The sequence below is a fragment of the Solea solea genome, chromosome 19 (genome assembly GCF_958295425.1).
Source record: "Solea solea chromosome 19, fSolSol10.1, whole genome shotgun sequence".
Lineage (NCBI taxonomy): Eukaryota > Metazoa > Chordata > Actinopteri > Pleuronectiformes > Soleidae > Solea > Solea solea.
In genome coordinates this window covers 1941732-1969216 of record NC_081152.1, presented here as the reverse complement: position 1 = coordinate 1969216, position 27485 = coordinate 1941732, and the positions used below count along the sequence as shown (strand labels likewise).

The 27485-nt window shown below is 37.9% G+C and overlaps 2 protein-coding genes across 2 annotated transcripts in view; one reads left to right on the top strand and one right to left on the bottom strand.

Moving 5' to 3' along the window:
- The window catches only part of LOC131446754 (major intrinsically disordered NOTCH2-binding receptor 1-like), a 3185-nt gene extending 1044 nt beyond the window's left edge, over positions 1-2141 (bottom strand). The window contains exons 1-2 of the mRNA XM_058618187.1: positions 1963-2141; positions 311-553 (exon numbers count right to left, since the gene is read on the bottom strand). Of these exons, the coding sequence (XP_058474170.1) occupies positions 311-553; positions 1963-2109 (390 nt within the window). The 5' untranslated portion in view covers positions 2110-2141. The remainder of the gene's footprint in view (positions 1-310; positions 554-1962) is intronic.
- Positions 2142-4187: 2046 nt separating this feature from the next.
- The window catches only part of ajm1 (apical junction component 1 homolog), a 28867-nt gene continuing 5569 nt past the window's right edge, over positions 4188-27485 (top strand). Inside the window, exon 1 of the mRNA XM_058618221.1 lies at positions 4188-4380. The gene's annotated coding sequence lies outside the window, so the exon portion shown is untranslated. The remainder of the gene's footprint in view (positions 4381-27485) is intronic.

The following is a 27485-nucleotide window of genomic DNA, read 5'->3' as shown; positions in this document are numbered from 1 at the left end:
TACTACTTGTATCAATTAAAGTGATCGTTAAGGTTTTTGAACCAAGGACCAGCATGAGCATCTGTGAAAACATGGCTGTCAGTGGGCACAGTTGGAGCGTTTTATGTAAATCTACAGTGTCTTCAGAGTCAATTCATTATGTCCTGAAACTGTTGTGTCATCGAGAAAAATCACAGAAACACAGGAGCTGCTGTTTGGTAAGTTTGTGTCACATATCATCAGCAAAAACGATGCTTAAGAAAATCAGATGAGCAGATTAGACTGCACAGTCTGCTTGTGTGTATTATTTCCTGTATCCAGATGTTCATACCTTCAAATAACTACCCAGGTTGCCATGGATGGTTTGCGTGTCGTACTCCTTGACGGTCCACGAGGGCTTGAACTTGTCATTGTCTGCCGTGTCCGTGGACCTTAAGTCCGCGTACAGAGGGTTCCTTTTAATGTTGGACTTTAGCGTGACTGGGGTGATGTGCTTCTCCAGGTATCTGTCAACAAACACCACGCCCTCTGGGGACGGAGGAGACCTGCTGTCTGGCTTCACCTTGTGCTCCCACTGTGGACATAACACAGGTTTTAGTTCTCGACACACGTCCCTGGAACCTTTCAACACTCTCTACACACAAGAAACTTTGATTTGACATCAAATACATCAAATATTTGCTGTTTCTATGTTTCAATGATGTGTTTTCACACTCATTCCATCTCTGCAGCTCAGTATCACAGGAGTTTGTGATCTTAAAGCTATAGTTCACTTTTTTAAATGTTTTTATATGAAGTGCTGAAACATAATCAATGCTGACGTCCCAGTGCATTCCATCAGTGTGCCACCAGAGTTTGAGATAGTGACACTGAAAACATGGAAAATCCTATTTTAGCCACTTAACAAAAGGCTTTAGTATCTCATATGATAACCATTTATCCTCTGACTTAATGGCTGCTCAGCCTTTTCCAACAGGAAACTGAGGTTTGTGTCACTTTGCAAAACGCTTACTCTCCTGCACCAAAGTCCATAGAGAAAATCAGTGATTTTTCCCATCACAGCACACAGGGGTTGCTGATCCTCTGCTGCCTCCATCAGTAAGTTCATATGTGCTATTTTTTTTTATTTCTGCATTTGAAATCCTTTGTTTGAATTCAACAAAGGATGTTATAAAACAGTGTTATAAAAGTGACACATGTGCCAATAAGGAGCAAATATACTCTGGAATTGTGTTCAATTGAACTGTTATGGTGTTCATTTCAAATTTTTCAAAGAATTTCAGAGTTTATTAAACTGAAGTTTAGTCATAGTCGTTATCTCTCGGGCATTCCACCCACAGATATTCATTTCCCCACTCATGTCTGTATTTTTGCAATTTCCTCCTTTATCCCGAGCACATTTTACCCTCCTGCTCATCACATGTCCACATTTTACCTTTACGTCTCGCTGCGTCTGTGTTGCTACGATACACAGGACTCACAACTGGATGACCAATAAAAACTGCACATTTCCTGTTGGATTGTGATGATTGACAGCAGCAGGGGGAGAGTTTGGTTTTCCCGTTCATCGGTGGACTGATCTGTCATTTTCCAGTCTTGGCTTTGCACTGATTGGATGACAGCACACGTCTTTTATCTTTCAAATATGGAACAAATCTCTATTTTACGGCGCGGTTGGCAAACCCTCGTGATGTCTCAGGTTGGACTGTGTCAAAAACCTGAACTACCCCCTTTAAGCCTGTTCTCCTTTTCTATTTCTCTCTCTGAGCTGAGTGAGCTCTGCAGGCACAACAGACGTTCGACAGCAGTGCACCTGTTGGCCACATAACAAGGCAGGTGTGTTTGATACGTGACACTTGACGCGGTCGCTGGGTGTCGATGAGTAAAAATACAACAGAATCGCACAAGCACACGACAAACAGACCGTTTATTACAACAGATTCCTTCCATCGCTGTAGGAGTTGCTGAGAAACAGTGCCATACCTCAGAGTAGACCCTGTTCTGCCAGTGTCTCTGACTGGAAATGGCTGCCCCAACCTGGAACATGCCATGTGTGACGGGGAGTATCCGCACGTCCAGCTGGAGAAACTTCTCTGGATGGTTGCTGTTGGGCAGAGCAGATATGTCCATCCTGATCACCTGCTGCAGTCTGTAGTCTGGCTGCGTGGACAACCTCGCTACAACTTGAAAGCTCACTAATAATTAATGAAGAGCAGGATATTTATGAGCCTGTATCACTTACAGGTGCGTGTAACTCAATCTGGCCATTTAGAGGCAGGAGCTGAGCGAGCGATGACTGACTTCAGTGTGGTGCCGGGCCTACACCTCTCTCCCTCTCCATGTTACCATGTTACGTAAATGAAACCTCTCGCTGTCTCAAGATGAACTGCACTTCTCTGCATGATGTCTGGTGGGAGACACAGATTATGATCTCTGATTTCTTAAGTCCTCTCTGTCTCTGTCATCTCTGCTATCCTGTCCTAATGCTACTGACGTCAGGCTTGGGAGATGGGGGTTTGATTCCCAGTCAGGACGCCATTCTCCATTTGGGCCATTGGGCAAGGCCCATACATACTGTATGCCTACACCAGGGTTATGAAATAGAGCTATACTGACCACACTGGCCGTCACCCACGTCAACAAGGTCTGTGTTAAGTTAAGAAACCAGGGCAGACTGATGACAGTTGGCCTCTGAAACACGTCATACATGGACAAGAGCAGAGAACAGGAGCTTCATGTTATTCTACCAAACAAGCAACCAGTCCAAAAACACACAGAGGTTAATTAGCCATAGGTTTGAAAGTAAATGGTTGTCCTTCTCTGCCCTGTGATGCCCCCGTCTTTTGCCCTCTAGTGGCCCCGCGACCCTCATGTGGAGGATAGAGCGTAAGACATTAAATGAATGATGGAAAGTTGGTCTTATATATTGATAAACTTTAAATACTCAAAACTTATACCTGTATTTTCTGATTGTATTCTATACCATAACACATCCTACTAGCCAAGCCAAACCTCTTCAGAGTGACTATGATGTCATCCATTCTTTGTATGGAGGCTCAATATGTGGCCTTCTCCTCAAAAGGGACAGCAAAGTGTGAAGATGAGTCCAAATGCATTGACAGTGAGTGAGAACAATAATTATTGATTCAACTTAATTTAACTTATAGGGACCATCAACCTGTCAGGGACTACGGATGCAAATTAGCCTTTGGCTATAATCCTGTATATTTACATCTTTGAAATGTTCATTGAAATAAACTTAACTTAATGTCCTGTGATGTTTTCTGGGTGAGGCCTACACATGTTTGAAGTCCTCTTGTATGTGATAATAATATATCATAATAAATAAAGACGATGAGGTCAGTTAATCTGAAGCATATATTTAATCTGCTGCAGATACAGTAGCTAACCTCCAGATGTCCCTCTGACCTTTCCATCTATGACCAGTTCACAGTGGTCTATTTTACTCTTCATCATTTGACTCATGACAAACTGTTGAAGGATAAATGTGCTGAAATATAACGGCCACGTTACGATGCTGTTGATCTTCCTCTGGCACCACCATCACATTAGCACATTAAGTCAGGAGACCCCGGTCTGACTGAAGGTCTATGGAGTTTGCACGAGTGTGAGGGCCAATGTTTGTTCGTCACTGTATTGTCGCCAAACTCTCGCACGGAGACAATCAACGATTGAATATTTTAAATAAATGTCACCATATGTTGCACTGTACCAGATTATAGCTTCAAGGTCATGCACATCTGTTGTGTCCAGGGTCAATCAGAACAGAACTGTAGTACAGTACAGACCTGTAGACCAGGTCACCAAGGGGGACAAAGAAGGTGATTTCCTGACTCTCTGAGCTCCTAAAACAGAAGTTATATTAATCAAAAGCTATAAAATTATGACTGTCAAGCTTATTATAATGTCAGTTCATTTTTAATTTGTGCTTTGGTATATATTTGTGGATTGTGGATCGTAAACAAATAAAAAATATAAAAATGGACAACGAAAAGAACGAGTGGACAAAGGAAACCAGTGGCAAGACTTGAATACAGTATTTAAGTTTTAGTTTTTCCAGATTCACGTTGTTTTGGAAAATGCGCACGCGCACACTTGAAAAAAACCCGAACTATCCCTTTAAAGAGAGAGAGAGAGAGAGAGAGAGAGAGAGAGAGAGAGAGAGGTGGTGGTGGGGTAGTGGAAGGTGCAGCAGCAGCATCAGGGTTTGCGCCATCGTCAGGGAGGAGGAGGAGGACTGACTGTGACCAATGAGACGGATATTCCGGTTGTAGCTCGTGCACATGCCCGGTGATGTCGTCATCGGGAAACCACTAACGTGTTCACAGCGCAGCCTTCACTAAGATGGATGAGCGCGGGCTGGAGCTGCGGACTCATGCGGTAAGAGCTTCTCCTATTTTCTCCTTTCCACGCAGCGACACCGCGTCGTCGTGCTCCGTGCATCACACACACACACGCACACGCACACACACACAGATCAGATGATGCGCGTGCACTCACTTCCACATTAACCTGCAGAACGACGTGTTTGATGATGGCTGCGACGCTCTGAAGGTGTGAACAGCAGCAGCGGGACTGTGCAGATTTATTTACTATCACAAATCACTGTTTGTCCACCGTGTGTGTGTGTGTGTGTGTGTGTGTGTGTTTGCAGTGGGTCATCTTTCTGTGTTGCTGTGCCTCTCTCTCTCTCTCTCTCTCTCTCCCTCTCTCTCTCTAATCTGTTCCCATCATCATCACCATCGTGGAGCACTGACATCATCCTGATGAGGAGTGTGTCTCCAGCAGCAGCATCAGGGTTTGCAGCAGCAGCATCAGCAGCAGCAGCATCAGGGTTTACAGCAGCAGCATCAGTGTTTGCAGCAGCAGCAGCATCATAAGTGTTTGCAGCAGCAGCAGCATCAGGGTTTGCAGCAGCAGCAGCATCAGGGTTTGCAGCAGCAGCAGCAGCAGCATCAGGGTTTGCAGCAGCAGCATCAGGGTTTGCAGCAGCATCAGCAGCAGCATCAGGGTTTACAACAGCAGCATCAGTGTTTGCAGCAGCAGCAGCAGCAGCATCAGTGTTTGCAGCAGCAGCAGCAGCATCAGCAGCAGCAGCAGCAGCATCAGGGTTTGCTAGCTCAGCGCGTCAATGCGGCGTTTTTGGCGTTTGATGTGAGCCAAGTTGATTTTGTATGAGGCAGGTCAGTGCACTGTTGTAGAGGCTGCAGCGTTGTAAAGGATGCATGGGTTGTTCTGTGAGAAATTTAAATAAATAGCATCTGTGTGGTGATATATGACCATCGTTCATCCTCTGCATGCATTAAAATATAAGTTCAAACCATATATGAGATGCCCATAGTACAAAGAGCACATGTATCGGTTCATACACTTGGTGACATATTAATATACATCTGAACCTCATGTGTACATGCAGTATGTCACATATATATATATATATATATATATATATATATATATATATATATATATGTATATATGTACGAGTCAGGAGAAAATCCATGCATTAGCATGAGCAATGTGCAGATAGATCAGCCCATGACCCAGTGGAAGGGAATGGGGCTTGTAACCACACAGTTGCTGGTTGAAATTCCTGCCTGGGTACTCCTGAGCTCGTTGTTAATTGGACCCTCCCTCATAATGTGATTATGACCACTGCTCTATCTCCTCTTGTCTGACTGGAAACTGATGTTTGTAAGTTGCTCAGTTTCCTTCACCAACGTCCACAGGAGTTTCTGCTCTACTGCTGCACTCTCCCTCCCCCTCGGTTGGTACGTTCTTGTCACGGAGGTGAAACTGCATAAAGAATTATTAAAGACTGAATTCAAAAGATTGCAAATGTGAACTTAGTGATGGCGGCAGCACACAGGTGGAATTACCTGTGTGCTGTGATGTAAAATGAGTGACTTTCTCTGTGGACTTTGGTTCAGGGAGTGGCCGGTTTACAAAGTGGCAGACATGTTTTCATAGACTTTGTTTAGGTGAGCTCAGGAGCTCAGAGAAGGTCCTTCCTGTTCTATCTCAGGCTAGTTCCTGGCAGCACAGTCAGTGTTGACTTCGTGTCAGTGCCTCTAAACACACTTGAAGAAACCACCCCGAACAGAACGCTCTACAATAGATACCCACTTTCTCCAATGCTATATTTGTTTTTCATTCCTTTAAACCACACAAACGATTATGGAGTCTTAGATATTCATCATTATGTCTTACCAAGGAAACCACTTTGAAGCCTGTATTTGTTTTTTTGTCACTCATGAAATTTTAAAGCATGTAAAAGCATTGAAAGTGAAGCTGAGCGTCTTCCTACACAAAGTGTACAGTATGGACAGTTTCAGAGAGAAGATAAATCATCAGAAGCGCCGGCTGCACTGACTGTGATTATAATGGGCAGCGAGTGCTGGCACATTTACAAGTCTAATCCAGGGCTTTTACCTGCACACGAGGCTGTTGAGGCCATTATCACAGCACTGGGGGATTATTTCCACTCTGATGGGAATTCATTTTCGTCCAAAGTGAGGTGAAGGGCAACAAGTTGTGACTATCATTTACTCAAAGATAAACTGAGACGGCACAGAAGAGCTCGGGGTCTGTTTCTCCACTGAGATGTGCAGAGAAAAAAACACATGTATGGATTCAAGCTCGAATAATATTCATTATAATATTGAAGCTATGACACAAAACAGAAAATGCCACAACCAAGGGTCTGGCTACATGATGCAGGTCTACAAACCCTGAAACAACCTAAGAACTTTACACGCTAACTCGTGTCTCAGCCAGTGTTACATTAGCAGCAGCCTCCTCCTCCTCCTCCTCCTCCTCCTCCTCCTCTGTGTATGTGCTGTATAATTCATCCTCACAGAAATGATGTAAAGTACATCCAGGTTTTCTTTTCTGGTTGGTCAAAAAACAGTTTAAAGCCAGGTTTTAAAAGTGAAAAGATGAAAAATAATTGACGAGCCTTAGTGTGAATGCAAGACTCTGGTGAACGTGCTTCTTTCTTTTTTGATTGAGGGATCAAAGTCAGAGATACATACAAAAAAGGAACCACTCTCATATTGTCCCTGACCTCCATGAACTCCCATTCACAGTAGTGTTGGTGTTAATCACCGTTTCTGACTAGCAGGTTCACCCAGGTTCAAACGTTCTTGTGCAGACCAGCTATATTTAGCATTAACGATGCTTAAATCCACCTTCAGTGTCGTGGTGACAGATGAAAATGCAAATAGTATTTAATCTGTCACTATTTTTTTATCATCTTATCATATCAATTTCTATTTTTGATGAAAAAGGGGGTTGAATATTAAAATAATACCTTCGTTCTAGTCATGCATCATGCATCTGGCGACGTCACGCATAGTACCTCCTTATCGTGTTTGGAACCTCGCCAGAGCAGGTACTAAAAAAAGTACCTGGTACCAGTACCAAGTACTATGTACGTGGAAACGCGACTTAGCTGTGCCATGGCGAGGCGAGTAGAGCCGGTGGAAACACGCCATTAGTAACCGCGAGGTGTTAGTACATTTAAACACAAATAACACCATCATAGAGTTCTCAATGAAGCACACAGGCGTCCTTATACTACAGAGCTGCCAGGTGTTAGGCGTTGGTTGGCTGATTGATGGCTGACCGTCCACAGCTGGGCAATAGAAGCTACAGCCGCTGCGGCCGTAACATCATGCCAATGTGTCCTTGTGTGAATAGGTGTGATGGAAAGAACTGATAGAATGTGTGAATGGCATAAACACTGTAGTGTAAAGCAGCTTTGAGTGGTATAGTAATAGTGCTATATAAATACAGATTTAAGGTTAGGGTTAGTCATAAACTGGTTAGGGATAATGCTTTGTCTAGGCTGTCCAAATGAATGGAAGTCGATGCTGCACAAACCTGTGTGTGAGTGTGGATTAGAGAGAAAAAGCTGAGTCAGGATGGACTGAATGAATGGAATATATCATACGATATTTGCACTTGCTGTAATTGCATTTGACAAGTTAATTATTTATAGAGTTGAATGGTCTGGGAGGTGGGACCATATATGAGTCAAATACATCTGGCAAAAATAAAACAACAAGACTCAGCTAATCAAAGATGTCGACTTTTTTAGATTTCTTTGAATTCTTACCAATGCTGGAATACCAAATTATTCACTGAAGGTACATGATGTACGAATAATCATAGAAGTGCCTATGGGAGTTCTTCCCTCTCTCTCTCTCACTCTCTCTCTGAACAGCTCTGTGATTACGCTCAATGGTTAGATTTCCTCTGGGATGAGTCCACAGGTGGTGCAGATCAGGGATGTGAAAGAGTCTATGGGTGGTACAGATCAGGGATGTAAAAGAGTCTACGGGTGGTGCAGATCAGGGATGTAAAAGAGTCTACGGGTGGTGCAGATCAGGGATGTACAGGTGGTGCAGATCATGGATGTAAAAGAGTCTACAGGTGGTGCAGATCAGGGATGTACAGGTGGTGCAGATCAGGGATGTAAAAGAGTCTACAGGTGGTGCAGATCAGGGATGTACAGGTGGTGCAGATCATGGATGTAAAAGAGTCTACAGGTGGTGCAGATCAGGGATGTACAGGTGGTGCAGATCAGGGATGTAAAAGAGTCTACAGGTGGTGCAGATCAGGGATGTACAGGTGGTGCAGATCAGGGATGTAAAAGAGTCTACAGGTGGTGCAGATCAGGGATGTACAGGTGGTGCAGATCATGGATGTAAAAGAGTCTACAGGTGGTGCAGATCAGGGATGTACAGGTGGTGCAGATCAGGGTTTTGACAATACATGACAATACATGATGCTAGGAGGCACTGGAGTAAAAATCACTCACAGTTAGATGATCGGTGTGAATTTACCGATCATCTAACTTGAAGTCCCACAAGACGGTACCTGCACCTTGCCAATCCTACCAGGACCTCATGATTTATTAGGGATGATAGAACTTTTTTGACACTGACACCGATATCTGTTGAATAAGGTCATTTTAGACCTTTTTGACTATGAAGCTGTTAACAACACATTTGTGCTGATGCATTTCAAGCTCTTTCAAAGTCATAATTCTCCAACTGTGTCACAAATATTCTTCTCCCACGAAGAAACAGAGCACAACATGACTCAGCTAAAATGCTATATAGGATTTTAGGATTGTACCAGATTTTACATTTTTATCTGTCCGATACTGAGTATTATATTTGCTCATCCCTACAATTTATAATTATTTTATTCAAGATTACTTTCACTTTAAATGTTTTTCAAAAAAATATGTATCCTTAGTAGAGATGGGCGTTTCTATCAAAAATCTAATTGAAACATGCAACAATATTTGTCGACTATTCAAATACTTGTATGTTAAACTCCAGCATGAGAGCTGGTGAATGTAATGCAGGGTTCCCAGCGGGTTGAGCTAACAAGAGCAGCTAACCTGATGCATTCAGAATTCCTGGTAAATTTCATCACTTCTGTGAGATCTACAGCGTGTTGAGCTATGAGGAGCAGCTTCAAGATGCATTCAAGAAACCTTGTAAATGTCATCACTCTCATAACTGCAAATATACATGAAGTCCTCTAACGAAATGCTTGCTGCTGCCACCTTGTGGAAATAGATTCACTACAAATGAGGCAGCCATTAGAGCAGAAATGTATTTTTTATAAATGCAATCATCGATAAAACATTTGGTTTTATATGTTTTAATATATCACGAATAGTCACAGTAACTGTTTATAATTTTATAACGACAACTTGGTAACATTTTGAAAATGGTTTTGTAATAAAGGAAAGATTTTGTCAGTTAGTTTTCTTGTACATTTGTTTGTGCACATTTTCTGAAAACTTATGGATACAAATCAAAATGAATGATAAATGGTTTGTATTTATATAGCACTTTTCTAGTCTTGATGACCACTCAAAGCTGCTTTACACTACACTTTAGCCATCTTATCAGTCACATACTGGTCAAATTCACTGGATCAGATATTGGACGGGTAAAATTATTATTATATATCGCGTTCACTATCCACAGATTGTAAAAATGTAAATAAAAGTCAGCAACAGCATTTTAGCTGGGTCATGTTGTGGGCTGTTTATTTCTTCTTTATGGGAGAAGAATATTTGTTACACAATTGGAGAATTTTGTCTTGAAATATCATCAGCACCAATGTGTTGTTAAAAGCTCCATAATTGAAAAGGTCTAAAATGATTGAATTGGACTGATATTGGTATTGGTAGATAGAAAAAGTGGTATTGTACGATCCCTAACACCCACTATAATGCATGATGCTCAAAGGTTATTATGTCATTGTTGATTAATAATGTGTTTTGCATTCACACAAGCTTTGAACACAACATTTTCACAGTTAATGTGAAGAGATATGGTGTTATTACTCTAACGTGATACTATTTAACATTGAAGGTCACAGACTGAAGCAGTCCACTGAGCTGAATAAAAACTCTCTGTATTTATGCAGCGCTGCAGGCCACAGAGCACAGAGAATCATAGCACACTGAGTGAATTATAATGTAGCCCTGCTTCCCAGTCTTAGCACAATGCTAAGCATCACTGCCTTTCTTTTCAACACCATTCCCCAACTATGAGTGGTAGAGTGGCATGTAACCTAATTTCTGATATAAACAACATAGTAGAAGACGTAGATCTATGTTCTGTCTCTCCATAGTCTGACCTCACTGTGTAGTTCTCTTTCATACATTGTCTCACATCAACTGTGAACCAGAAACAGTTTGATTGCCATGTAGGTAAAATACAAGGATTTATTGTTTTAAAAAAGAAAGACAGGATCAATAAAGATTCAGCATATTTAACAAAGAAAAAGAAATACTTCACAACATGGTGATGAGGTCAAATTGACCGTAGGTGTGAGAGTTGGAGTGAATGGTTGTTGGTCTCTATGTGTGGCCCTGTGATGACCCCGCCCATCGCCCTATGTCAGCTGAGATTAGCACAGTGCATATATACATATATATACTATATATGTATATATATACATATATACTATATATATATATATATACATACATACAAAATACACAAAATATCCCAATATTTCACTGAATCGATTCTACTGCCTACCCCTTATAGATATAATATCCATTTATTGCCCAGACCTTGTTAGTCTATAGAAAATTGTCTTATTTTGTACACAAACCAAATATATTTAGTTCACTCTCACAAAGGTAGCAAAGAACAACCAGAAAGTATTAGAAGCTGAAATCAAAGACGCACTCTAACTGATTAATCCATTATAAAACGAGCTGGCACATGATTTATAATTTCATTACCAATCAACCAATTGCTGCAGCCCCCAAATGAAAATGCACAATTTGACAGTATAAAGAAATATAAATGTGTCTGACAGCTGGGTCATGAGTCAGCTGATGTGGGAGGAGGGTTCAGTTCAGAGAGGATGAAGAAATCTTTGAGTGTTCAGTGCCAATGGTGCAGTATTGCAGCGTGCTCACTGACCATAAGTAACACTTCCACTGGACAAGTGGCATTCATTGCACAATAGAGAGCCGTTCATTGTCTCTCAAAGGAGTTGATCATAATAATCAAAATAAGATTTTTTATTTAATATTGGGCAGTAGCACAACATTTTTTCACTGTGTTGCCTTCAGTGCCACCATTTCACAAAACTGTACATTCATAAAGGAATACTTCACCGATTTGCATGTGGCTTTGTATTGCTAGAATAGCAGTAGTATTTTTTTTTAAATTGTAGAAGAGTAGACTGTTTTGTCCCAACATCTATGATGATGTAAACAGACGAGTTGCGTGACTGTTGCAGCCTCGGCTAGACAAATGAGAGAAGACTCAATAGGAGACTGAATATACGGGAGCTCTCTCTCCTTCTCCACTCACAGCGCAGGAGATTTAATCACTGGAATGAAGCACAGGTAAGCGGAGAGGAGGGAGACAAGTAGAGAGAGCCAGGACAATAAACTCAAGCTGCAAGCAGCCAGACACCTTAAGAGGGTGAATAATGACAGTGCAAAACAGTTATTCACACACAAAAAAACAATCAATAGCGCGGACATTATCCCTACCCTTGATATGTCTGACTTCCATGTTGAAGAGTGCCCATCTCATCAGGGTTGTGGTCTGTGTAAACAACAGTGGGAACATGAACTTAAAAATGTTTTGAGGCTAGGATCAGAGCAAGGGTGTATTTTTCAATAGTTGGTCATTGGTGGCAATTGAATTTCTTTGAAAAATAAGAAACTTGGTGATCAATTTCATCATCTCCTCTGAACGACGTCCCCCATTGTCTCTCACTCAGATTGTTTCTCTGGCAGTGACAGTGAAAACCTTTTTGACTGACTGTGAACGACATACTATACTATGACTTTTTTGACCGATTTTGGACGACATACTATACTATGACTTTTTTAGACTGATTTTGGACGACATACTATACCATGACTTTTTTGACGATTTTGGACGACATGCTATACTATGACTTTTTTGACGATTTTGGACGACATGCTATACTATGACTTTTTTGACGATTTTGGACGACATGCTATACTATGACTTTTTTGACCGATTTTGGACGACATACTATACTATGACTTTTTTGACCGATTTTGGAACGACATACTATACTATGACATTTTTGTCAAAATTTGGACGACATACTATACTATGACTTTTTTGACTGATTTTGGACGACATACTATACTATGACTTTTCTGAGTGATTTTGGACGACATACTATACTATGACTTTTTTTGACCGATTTTGGACGACATACTATACTATGACTTTTTTGTCAAATTTTGGACGACATGCTATACTATGACTTTTCTGACTGATTTTGGACGACATACTATACTATGACTTCTTTGACTGATATTGGACGACATACTATACTATGACTTTTTGTCAAAATTTGGACGACATACTATACTATGACTTTTTTGACTGATTTTGGACGACATACTATACTATGACTTTTTTGACCGATTTTGGACGACATACTATACTATGACTTTTTTTGACCGATTTTGGACGACATACTATACTATGACTTTTTTGTCAAATTTTGGACGACATGCTATACTATGACTTTTCTGACTGATTTTGGACGACATACTATACTATGACTTCTTTGACTGATATTGGACGACATACTATACTATGACTTTTTGTCACATTTTGGACGACATACTATACTATGACATTTTAGTCAGAATTTGGACGACATGCTATACTATGACATTTTTGTCAAAATTTGGACGACATGCTATACTATGACATTTTTGTCAGAATTTGGACGACATGCTATACTATGACATTTTTGTCAAAATTTGGACGACATGCTATACTATGACTTTTCTGACTGATTTTGGACGGCATACTATACTATGACTTTTTTGACTGATTTTGGACGACATACTATACTATGACTTTTTTGACCGATTTTGGACGACATACTATACTATGACTTTTTTGATCGATTTTGGATGACATGCTATACTATGACTTTTTGACCGATTTTGGACGACATGCTGTACTATGACTTTTTTGACCGATTTTGGAACGACATACTATACTATGACTTTTTTAACCGATTTTGGACGACATACTATACTATGACTTTTTTGACCAATTTTGACGACATACTATACTATGACTTTTTTTGACAGATTTTGGACGACATGCTATACTATGACATTTTTGTCAAAATTTGGAGATATGCTATACTATGACATTTTCGTAAAAAATTTGGACGACATGCTATACTATGACATTTTTGTCAAAATTTGGACGACATGATATACTATGACATTTCTGACTGATTTTGGACGACATACTATACTATGACTTTTTTGACTGATATTGGACGACATACTATACTATGACTTTTTGTCACATTTTGGACGACATACTATACTATGACATTTTAGTCAGAATTTGGACGACATGCTATACTATGACATTTTTGTCAAAATTTGGACGACATGCTATACTATGACATTTTTGTCAGAATTTGGACGACATGCTATACTATGACATTTTTGTCAAAATTTGGACGACATGCTATACTATGACTTTTCTGACTGATTTTGGACGGCATACTATACTATGACTTTTTGACTGATTTTGGACGACATACTATACTATGACTTTTTTGACCGATTTTGGACGACATACTATACTATGACTTTTTTGACTGATTTTGGACGACATACTATACTATGACTTTTTTGACCGATTTTGGACGACATACTATACTATGACTTTGTTGACCGATTTTGGAACGACATACTATACTATGACTTTTTTAACCGATTTTGGACGACATACTATACTATGACTTTTTTGACCGATTTTTGACGACATACTATACTATGACTTTTTTTGACAGATTTTGGACGACATGCTATACTATGACATTTTTGTAAAAAATTTGGACGACATGCTATACTATGACATTTTTGTCAAAATTTGGACGACATGCTATACTATGACATTTCTGACTGATTTTGGACGACATACTATACTATGACTTTTTTGACTGATATTGGACGACATACTATACTATGACTTTTGTCACATTTTGGACGACATACTATACTATGACATTTTTGGCAGAATTTGGACGACATGTTATACTATGACATTTTTGTCAAAATTTGGAGATATGCTATACTATGACATTTTTGTCAAAATTTGGACGACATGCTATACTATGACATTTTTGTCAAAATTTTGACGACATGCTATACTATGACTTTTCTGACTGATTTTGGACGACATACTATACTATGACTTTTTTAACCGATTTTGGACGACATACTATACTATGACTTTTTTGACCGATTTTTGACGACATACTATACTATGACTTTTTTTGACAGATTTTGGACGACATGCTATACTATGACATTTTTGTAAAAAATTTGGACGACATGCTATACTATGACATTTTTGTCAAAATTTGGACGACATGCTATACTATGACATTTCTGACTGATTTTGGACGACATACTATACTATGACTTTTTTGACTGATATTGGACGACATACTATACTATGACTTTTTGTCACATTTTGGACGACATACTATACTATGACATTTTTGGCAGAATTTGGACGACATGTTATACTATGACATTTTTGTCAAAATTTGGAGATATGCTATACTATGACATTTTTGTCAAAATTTGGACGACATGCTATACTATGACATTTTTGTCAAAATTTGGACGACATGCTATACTATGACTTTTCTGACTGATTTTGGACGACATACTAAACTATGACTTTTTTGACTGATTTTGGACGACATACTATACTATGACTTTTCTGACCGATTTTGGACGACATACTATACTATGACTTTTTTGACCGATTTTGGACGACATGCTATACTATGACTTTTTTGACCGATTTTGACGACATGCTATACTATGACTTTTCTGACCGATTTTGGACGACATGCTATACTATGACTTTTTTGACCGATTTTGGACGACATGCTATACTATGACTTTTTTGACCGATTTTGGACGACATGCTATACTATGACTTTTTTGACCGATTTTGGACGACATGCTATACTATGACTTTTTTGACCGATTTTGGACGACATGCTATACTTTGACTTTTTTGACCGATTTTGGACGACATGCTATACTTTGACTTTTTTGACCGATTTTGGACGACATGCTATACTATGACTTTTTTGACCGATTTTGGACGACATGCTATACTATGACTTTTTTGACCGATTTTGGACGACATACTATACTATGACTTTTTTTGACCGATTTTGGACGACATACTATACTATGACTTTTTTGTCAAAATTTGGACGACATGCTATACTATGACTTTTCTGACTGATTTTGGACGACATACTATACTATGACTTTTTGTCAAAATTTGGACGACATGCTATACTATGACATTTTGTCAGAATTTGGACGACATGCTATACTATGACATTTTTGTCAAAATTTGGACGACATACTATACTATGACTTTTTTGACTGATTTTGGACGACATACTATACTATGACTTTTCTGACTGATTTTGGATGACATACTGTACTATGACTTTTTTGACCGATTTTGGACGACATACTATACTATGACTTTTTTGACCGATTTTGGACGACATACTATACTATGACTTTTTTGACTGATATTGGACGACATACTATACTATGACTTTTTGTCAAAATTTGGACGACATGCTATACTATGACATTTTGTCAGAATTTGGACGACATGCTATACTATGACATTTTTGTCAAAATTTGGACGACATACTATACTATGACTTTTTTGACTGATTTTGGACGACATACTATACTATGACTTTTCTGACTGATTTTGGACGACATACTATACTATGACTTTTTTTGACCGATTTTGGACGACATGCTATACTATGACTTTTCTGACTGATTTTGGACGACATACTATACTATGACTTCTTTGACTGATATTGGACGACATACTATACTATGACTTTTTGTCAAAATTTGGACGACATACTATACTATGACTTTTTTGACTGATTTTGGACGACATACTATACTATGACTTTTTTGACCGATTTTGGACGACATACTATACTATGACTTTTTTTGACCGATTTTGGACGACATACTATACTATGACTTTTTTGTCAAATTTTGGACGACATGCTATACTATGACTTTTCTGACTGATTTTGGACGACATACTATACTATGACTTCTTTGACTGATATTGGACGACATACTATACTATGACTTTTTGTCACATTTTGGACGACATACTATACTATGACATTTTAGTCAGAATTTGGACGACATGCTATACTATGACATTTTTGTCAAAATTTGGACGACATGCTATACTATGACTTTTTGTCAAAATTTGGACGACATGCTATACTATGACATTTTAGTCAGAATTTGGACGACATGCTATACTATGACATTTTTGTCAAAATTTGGACGACATGCTATACTATGACATTTTTGTCAGAATTTGGACGACATGCTATACTATGACATTTTTGTCAAAATTTGGACGACATGCTATACTATGACTTTTCTGACTGATTTTGGACGGCATACTATACTATGACTTTTTTGACTGATTTTGGACGACATACTATACTATGACTTTTTTGACCGATTTTGGACGACATACTATACTATGACTTTTTTGATCGATTTTGGATGACATGCTATACTATGACTTTTTGACCGATTTTGGACGACATGCTGTACTATGACTTTTTTGACCGATTTTGGAACGACATACTATACTACGACTTTTTTGACCGATTTTTGACGACATACTATACTATGACTTTTTTGACAGATTTTGGACGACATGCTATACTATGACATTTTTGTCAAAATTTGGAGATATGCTATACTATGACATTTTTGTAAAAAATTTGGACGACATGCTATACTATGACATTTTTGTCAAAATTTGGACGACATGCTATACTATGACATTTCTGACTGATTTTGGACGACATACTATACTATGACTTTTTTGACTGATATTGGACGACATACTATACTATGACTTTTTGTCACATTTTGGACGACATACTATACTATGACATTTTTGGCAGAATTTGGACGACATGTTATACTATGACATTTTTGTCAAAATTTGGAGATATGCTATACTATGACATTTTTGTCAAAATTTGGACGACATGCTATACTATGACATTTTTGTCAAAATTTGGACGACATGCTATACTATGACTTTTCTGACTGATTTTGGACGACATACTAAACTATGACTTTTTTGACTGATTTTGGACGACATACTATACTATGACTTTTCTGACCGATTTTGGACGACATACTATACTATGACTTTTTTGACCGATTTTGGACGACATGCTATACTATGACTTTTTTGACCGATTTGGACGACATGCTATACTATGACTTTTCTGACCGATTTTGGACGACATGCTATACTATGACTTTTTTGACCGATTTTGGACGACATGCTATACTATGACTTTTTTGACCGATTTTGGACGACATGCTATACTATGACTTTTTTGACCGATTTTGGACGACATGCTATACTTTGACTTTTTTGACCGATTTTGGACGACATGCTATACTTTGACTTTTTTGACCGATTTTGGACGACATGCTATACTATGACTTTTTTGACCGATTTTGGACGACATGCTATACTATGACTTTTTTGACCGATTTTGGACGACATACTATACTATGACTTTTTTTGACCGATTTTGGACGACATACTATACTATGACTTTTTTGGGTTATTTTGGACGACATACTATACTATGACTTTTTGTCTCATTTTGTACAACATAGTATGCCATGCCAGAGCTGCACCGTTGGTGTAGTGGTCAGTGGCATGCCTTGGCACCTTGAAGACTGGGGTTCAAGCCCTGATTGTGTCAATGGTCTTTCTCTTGGGATTTTGCATGTTCTCCCCAACAACAAAGTGACTTTTTTGTCTCATTTTGGACGACTTACTAACCTTTGACTTTTCTTACTGATTTTGGACGACATGCTATACTATGACATTTTTGTCAAAATTTGGACCACATGCTATACTATGACTTTTCTGACTGATTTTGGACGACATACTATACTATGACTTTTTTGACTGTTATTGGACGACATACTATACTATGACTTTTTGTCACATTTTGGACGACATACTAAACTATGACATTTTTGTCAGAATTTGGACGACATGCTATACTATGACATTTTTGTCAAAATTTGGACGACATGCTATACTATGACATTTTTGTCAGAATTTGGACGACATGCTTTACTATGACATTTTTGTCAAAATTTGGACGACATGCTATACTATGACTTTTTTGACCGATTTTGGACGACATGCTATACTATGACTTTTTTGACCGATTTTGGACGACATGCTATACTATGACTTTTTTGACCGATTTTGGACGACATACTATACTATGACTTTTTTGACCGATTTTGGACGACATGCTATACTATAACTTTTTTGACCGATTTTGGACGACATACTATACTATGACTTTTTTGACAGATTTTGGAACGACATACTATACTATGACTTTTTTTGACTGATTTTGGACGACATACTATACTATGACTTTTTTGACTGATTTTGGACGACATGCTATACTATGACTTTTTTGACTGATTTTGGAGGACATACTATACTATGACTTTTTGACTGATTTTGGACGACATACTATACTATGACTTTTTTGACTGATTTTGGACGACATACTATACTATGACTTTTTTGACCGATTTTGGACGACATGCTATACTATGACTTTTTTGACTGATTTTGGACGACATGCAATACTATGACTTTTTTGACTGATTTTGGACCACATGCTATACTATGACTTTTCTGACTGATTTTGGACGACATATTATACTATGACTTTTTTGACTGATATTGGACGACATACTATACTATGACTTTTTGTCACATTTTGGACGACATACTAAACTATGACATTTTTGTCAGAATTTGGACGACATGCTATACTATGACATTTTTGTCAAAATTTGGACGACATGCTATACTATGACATTTTTGTCAGAATTTGGACGACATGCTATACTATGACATTTTTGTCAAAATTTGGACGACATGCTATACTATGACTTTTTTGACTGATTTTGGACGACATACTATACTATGACTTTTTTGACCGATTTTGGACGACATGCTATACTATGACTTTTTGACTGATTTTGGACGACATACTATACTATGACTTTTTTGACTGATTTTGGAGGACATACTATACTATGACTTTTTGACTGATTTTGGACGACATACTATACTATGACTTTTTTGGGTTATTTTGTACGACATACTATACTATGACTTTTTGTCTCATTTTGAACAACATAGTATGCCATGCCAGAGCTGCACCGTTGGTGTAGTGGTCAGTGGCATGCCTTGGCACCTTGAAGACTGGGGTTCAAGCCCTGATTGTGTCAATGGTCTTTCTCTTGGGATTTTGCATGTTCTCCCCAACAACAAAGTGACTTTTTTGTCTCATTTTGGACAACTTACTAACCTTTGACTTTTCTTACTGATTTTGGACGACATGCTATACTATGACATTTTTGTCAAAATTTGGACCACATGCTATACTATGACTTTTCTGACTGATTTTGGACGACATACTATACTATTACTTTTTTGACTGATATTGGTCGACATACTATACTATGACTTTTTGTCACATTTTGGACGACATACTATACTATGACATTTTTGTCAAAATTTGGACGACATGCTATACTATGACATTTTTGTAAAAATTTGGACCACATGCTATACTATGACTTTTCTGACTGATTTTGGACGACATACTATACTATGACTTTTTTGACTGATATTTGACGACATACTATACTATGACTTTTTGTCACATTTTGGACGACATACTAAACTATGACATTTTTGTCAAAATTTGGACGACATGCTATACTATGACATTTTTGTCAGAATTTGGACGACATACTATACTATGACTTTTTTGACCGATTTTGGACGACATGCTATACTATGACTTTTTTGACTGATTTTGGACGACATGCAATACTATGACTTTTTTGACTGATTTTGGACCACATGCTATACTATGACTTTTCTGACTGATTTTGGACGACATATTATACTATGACTTTTTTGACTGATATTGGACGACATACTATACTATGACTTTTTGTCACATTTTGGACGACATACTAAACTATGACATTTTTGTCAGAATTTGGACGACATGCTATACTATGACATTTTTGTCAAAATTTGGACGACATGCTATACTATGACATTTTTGTCAGAATTTGGACGACATGCTATACTATGACATTTTTGTCAAAATTTGGACGACATGCTATACTATGACTTTTTTGACTGATTTTGGACGACATACTATACTATGACTTTTTTGACCGATTTTGGACGACATGCTATACTATGACTTTTTGACTGATTTTGGACGACATACTATACTATGACTTTTTTGACTGATTTTGGAGGACATACTATACTATGACTTTTTGACTGATTTTGGACAACATACTATACTATGACTTTTTTGGGTTATTTTGTACGACATACTATACTATGACTTTTTGTCTCATTTTGAACAACATAGTATGCCATGCCAGAGCTGCACCGTTGGTGTAGTGGTCAGTGGCATGCCTTGGCACCTTGAAGACTGGGGTTCAAGCCCTGATTGTGTCAATGGTCTTTCTCTTGGGATTTTGCATGTTCTCCCCAACAACAAAGTGACTTTTTTGTCTCATTTTGGACAACTTACTAACCTTTGACTTTCTTACTGATTTTGGACGACATGCTATACTATGACATTTTTGTCAAAATTTGGACCACATGCTATACTATGACTTTTCTGACTGATTTTGGACGACATACTATACTATGACTTTTTTGACTGATATTGGTCGACATACTATACTATGACTTTTTGTCACATTTTGGACGACATACTATACTATGACATTTTTGTCAGAATTTGGACGACATGCTATACTATGACATTTTTGTCAAAATTTGGACGACATATTATACTATGACTTTTTTGACTGATATTGGACGACATACTATACTATGACTTTTTGTCACATTTTGGACGACATACTAAACTATGACATTTTTGTCAGAATTTGGACGACATGCTATACTATGACATTTTTGTCAAAATTTGGACGACATGCTATACTATGACATTTTTGTCAGAATTTGGACGACATGCTATACTATGACATTTTTGTCAAAATTTGGACGACATGCTATACTATGACTTTTTTGACTGATTTTGGACGACATACTATACTATGACTTTTTTGACCGATTTTGGACGACATGCTATACTATGACTTTTTTGACTGATTTTGGACGACATGCAATACTATGACTTTTTTGACTGATTTTGGACGACATACTATACTATGACTTTTTGACTGAGTTTGGACGACATACTATACTATGACTTTTTGACTGATTTTGGACGACATACTATACTATGACTTTTTTGGGTTATTTTGGACGACATACTATACTATGACTTTTTGACTGATTTTGGACGACATACTATACTATGACTTTTTTGGGTCATTTTGGACGACATGCTATACTATGACATTTTTGTCAAAATTTGGACGACATACTATACTATGACTTTTTTGGGTGATTTTGGGCGACATACTATACTATGACTTTTTTGACTGATTTTGGACGACATACTATACTATGACCTTTTTGGGTGATTTTGGACAACATACTATACTATGACTTTTTTGGGTGATTTTGGGCGACATACTATACTATGACTTTTTGACTGATTTTGGACGACATACTATACTATGACTTTTTTGACTGATTTTGGAGGACATACTATACTATGACTTTTTGACTGATTTTGGACAACATACTATACTATGACTTTTTTGGGTTATTTTGTACGACATACTATACTATGACTTTTTGTCTCATTTTGAACAACATAGTATGCCATGCCAGAGCTGCACCGTTGGTGTAGTGGTCAGTGGCATGCCTTGGCACCTTGAAGACTGGGGTTCAAGCCCTGATTGTGTCAATGGTCTTTCTCTTGGGATTTTGCATGTTCTCCCCAACAACAAAGTGACTTTTTTGTCTCATTTTGGACAACTTACTAACCTTTGACTTTCTTACTGATTTTGGACGACATGCTATACTATGACATTTTTGTCAAAATTTGGACCACATGCTATACTATGACTTTTCTGACTGATTTTGGACGACATACTATACTATGACTTTTTTGACTGATATTGGTCGACATACTATACTATGACTTTTTGTCACATTTTGGACGACATACTATACTATGACATTTTTGTCAGAATTTGGACGACATGCTATACTATGACATTTTTGTCAAAATTTGGACGACATATTATACTATGACTTTTTTGACTGATATTGGACGACATACTATACTATGACTTTTTGTCACATTTTGGACGACATACTAAACTATGACATTTTTGTCAGAATTTGGACGACATGCTATACTATGACATTTTTGTCAAAATTTGGACGACATGCTATACTATGACATTTTTGTCAGAATTTGGACGACATGCTATACTATGACATTTTTGTCAAAATTTGGACGACATGCTATACTATGACTTTTTTGACTGATTTTGGACGACATACTATACTATGACTTTTTTGACCGATTTTGGACGACATGCTATACTATGACTTTTTTGACTGATTTTGGACGACATGCAATACTATGACTTTTTTGACTGATTTTGGACGACATACTATACTATGACTTTTTGACTGAGTTTGGACGACATACTATACTATGACTTTTTGACTGATTTTGGACGACATACTATACTATGACTTTTTTGGGTTATTTTGGACGACATACTATACTATGACTTTTTGACTGATTTTGGACGACATACTATACTATGACTTTTTTGGGTCATTTTGGACGACATGCTATACTATGACATTTTTGTCAAAATTTGGACGACATACTATACTATGACTTTTTTGGGTGATTTTGGGCGACATACTATACTATGACTTTTTTGACTGATTTTGGACGACATACTATACTATGACCTTTTTGGGTGATTTTGGACAACATACTATACTATGACTTTTTTGGGTGATTTTGGGCGACATACTATACTATGACTTTTTTGACTGATTTTGGACGACATACTATACTATGACCTTTTTGGGTGATTTTGGACAACATACTATACTATGACTTTTTTGACTGATTTTGGACGACATACTATACTTTGACTTTTTTGACTGATTTTGGACGACATGCAATACTATGACTTTTTGACTGATTTTGGACGACATACTATACTATGACTTTTTGACTGATTTTGGACGACATACTATACTATGACTTTTTTGGGTTATTTTGGACGACATACTATACTATGACTTTTTTGTCTCATTTTGCACGACATACTATACTATGACTTTTTTGACTGATTTTGGACGACATACTATACTATGACTTTTTTGACTGAGTTTGGACGACATACTATACTATGACTTTTTGACTGATTTTGGACGACATACTATACTATGACTTTTTTGGGTTATTTTGGACGACATACTACACTATGACTTTTTGACTGATTTTGGACGACATACTATACTATGACCTTTTTGGGTTATTTTGGACGACATACTATACTATGACTTTTTGACTGATTTTGGACGACATACTATACTATGACTTTTTTGGGTTATTTTGGACGACATGCTATACTATGACATTTTTGTCAAAATTTGGACGACATACTATACTATGACTTTTTTGGGTGATTTTGGGCGACATACTATACTATGACTTTTTTGACTGATTTTGGACGACATACTATACTATGACCTTTTTGGGTGATTTTGGACAACATACTATACTATGACTTTTTTGACTGATTTTGGACGACATACTATACTATGACCTTTTTGGGTGATTTTGGACAACATACTATACTATGACTTTTTTGACTGATTTTGGATGACATACTATATATACTATGACTTTTTTGACTGATTTTGGACGACATACTATACTATGACTTTTTTGACTGATTTTGGACGACATGCAATACTATGACTTTTTTGACTGATTTTGGGCGACATACTATACTATGACTTTTTTGGGTGATTTTGGACGACATACTATACTATGACTTTTTTGACTGATTTTGGACGACATACTATACAATGACTTTTTGACTGATTTTGGACGACATGCAATACTATGACTTTTTTGACTGATTTTGGGCGACATACTATACTATGACTTTTTTGGGTGATTTTGGACGACATACTATACTATGACTTTTTTGACTGATTTTGGACGACATACTATACAATGACTTTTTTGACTGATTTTGGACGACATGCAATACTATGACTTTTTTGACTGATTTTGGACGACATACTACATACTATAACTTTGAAAACATGAGTGACAGTGAAATCATAGGATGAGTGACAATAAAAACTTAAAAGACGACTGGATACTTTTGACTTAGTTCATCTGGATTGTCAGTTTTTAACTAGGTAATTGCTTAAGGGGATTTGTTGTGTTTTTTTATTCAGGGCAAAACAGTTGTTTGTAGTATGACCATGTTTTTTTTACAATAGAAACAAACCCGCAGCGTTTTCTTTTGACCCAGAATCAGTGCTGGGCCTTGGAGGCGACATCACAGGTTTATTCACCGGCCCACTACAGTCAGAGGATGATCGAAAGCTCTGCCCACAAAAGCCAACCTACTGCAAATTAAGTTTGGATGAGTCCCAAACATGTTACAGCCTCCTTGAGACAAATTGGAATTGGCTCCACAGGAGAGCGAACATACAAGTGCAACCAAATATCATGAATTTTATTAAAAAAAATTAATTATTCAAAAACAAAGTAGACAAAGTAAACGGGTCAAAGTAAACAAAGCCCGATAACTGGACTGCTGGTAACCTCCAACCAAAAGTGCTAAGTTAAGAACACTGTGAAAAAAACAGTGCCATCACTAATCAATAGAAAAATAGAATGCAGAGGCGGAGGGGAAAAAGAAAGCGCCCTCATGCTCTTTCAGTCTCATCCTCTGCTTTAGTTCCGTTTCTTTGATTTACAACTCGGGGAAGCCTTCGGGGCCTATGGGGTTCCTTGGGATCAGTCATTAAGGAAACATCCATTAAACAATATTATCAGTGACAGAGTCCCGGAGCGGCCTTGATTTTGGAAGGAGGATGTTGTGTGTGTCCACCTGAATGAATGATGTCATCTGCAGATTCACAAGCACCATAAAAGTGTCATTGTTGCTGGTCTGACTGCTGCTAAAGCATGAATTGCTATGAGGTGGAAACACCAGGACAACTTACCGTGAACAAGTGGATTCTCACGTTATCTTGATGTCATTTATTTGGTGTTAAAGAGTCAAACATTACCTTATGGATGTTTGCAGTGGATACATGTAAAGAACACAGCTAATCAGCCTGTGGTATTAATGGAACATTTAAAAGGGTTATCCTTTGGTGCATTGGTTATACAGTTACTGTTGCAACTGCATCTGGTAATGTATACTTTTGTTTATTTTTGCATAATTACATTAAATTTGATTACCTAAAAGAAAATATATACAGATATTGGAAAGAAAGAAAGAAAAAAAAGAAATTCATATTAGATGCCAGTTCAATGTCATTAATCAGCATTTTATACTTGTGTGTTTCCATGTGCCTGTGGATGAAATGTCCCTCAAACAGTTAAGACAGAATATTATATTATATATAATATTGTGTATACAGACTCAGTAAGAATATAAATACCACACGGTTGGTGTTAGTGGTGAGCACTCTTGCCTTTGCAGCAAGAAGACCAGCACTTTTACACTGTGTAATATAAACCTAACTTAACAAAAAAAAGAAGACTTGGAACAGTTGTAGGAATCATAGACAAATGACCAGATCAATTTAACTTGATTGGTGAAAAGGTTTGAAATGTGGATTTATAATTTGGACGATTTTATAATAGTGTGGATTAGAGCAGAAACTGAAGTTTTCCTGGTGTTTTAGTGTGAACGTGTCGCTGCGGCTGCACTCTGACAGCTGCAGTCTTTTCTCAGGACACGAACAAATGTGCACATGCAGTCGGTGCAGGATTTGAGGACAACATTAGCCATGTCACACCATAATCATTCTCCATCTGCTCTTCTTCTCTGTGTGTGTGTGTGTGTGTCTGTCTGTGTGTGTCCGTGTGTGTGTGTCTGTGTGTGTGTGTGTGTGTGTGCGTGTGCGTGTGCGTGTGCGAGCAGATGCTCAGTCTGGGTCCTGCTGTTTTTCTCACACAGGCTGCAGCAGCTTGGCTTTTCCTTATTATGTAAACAAGTCTTTCTTATTCAGCATTTTTTCACTTCTTGGATTGATTTGACAGATTTATGTCATTTGTTTTGTTTTTTTCACGGTTAGTAAAGGGTTAGTTAACAACTAAACTTAGTGACACTGATTTTCTGACATTTTCTGGACTTAACTTGTCAATGAATTGAGGAAGTCATCGACAGAGTCGTTAGTTGCAGGCCTAACTTATACTGTTTTCAAACACCACAAGGTAGGCACAATAACTCCACTCACTTATCTTCTACCACTTTATCCTCCACATGTTGAAAATTCACTTGTTCTTTGCGCTCCCTGATTTTTTTCTTTGCGCCGTGGTTTTTTGTTTGGGATTCTGACCATGGGCGGGGCCTTAGGAAGCTGCTTGGTGATTGGCCACTGAGTTTTGGAGTGACAGCTCAATGGACCGGAAGTCATCACAGGCTTAGAGTCACTTTCTGTGCGGCACTTGTTCCCCAAGATTTCCCCGTTGACATCCGACAAAAACCGCGGCGCAAAGAACGAGTGTGTCATTCACACGTTATTCACACA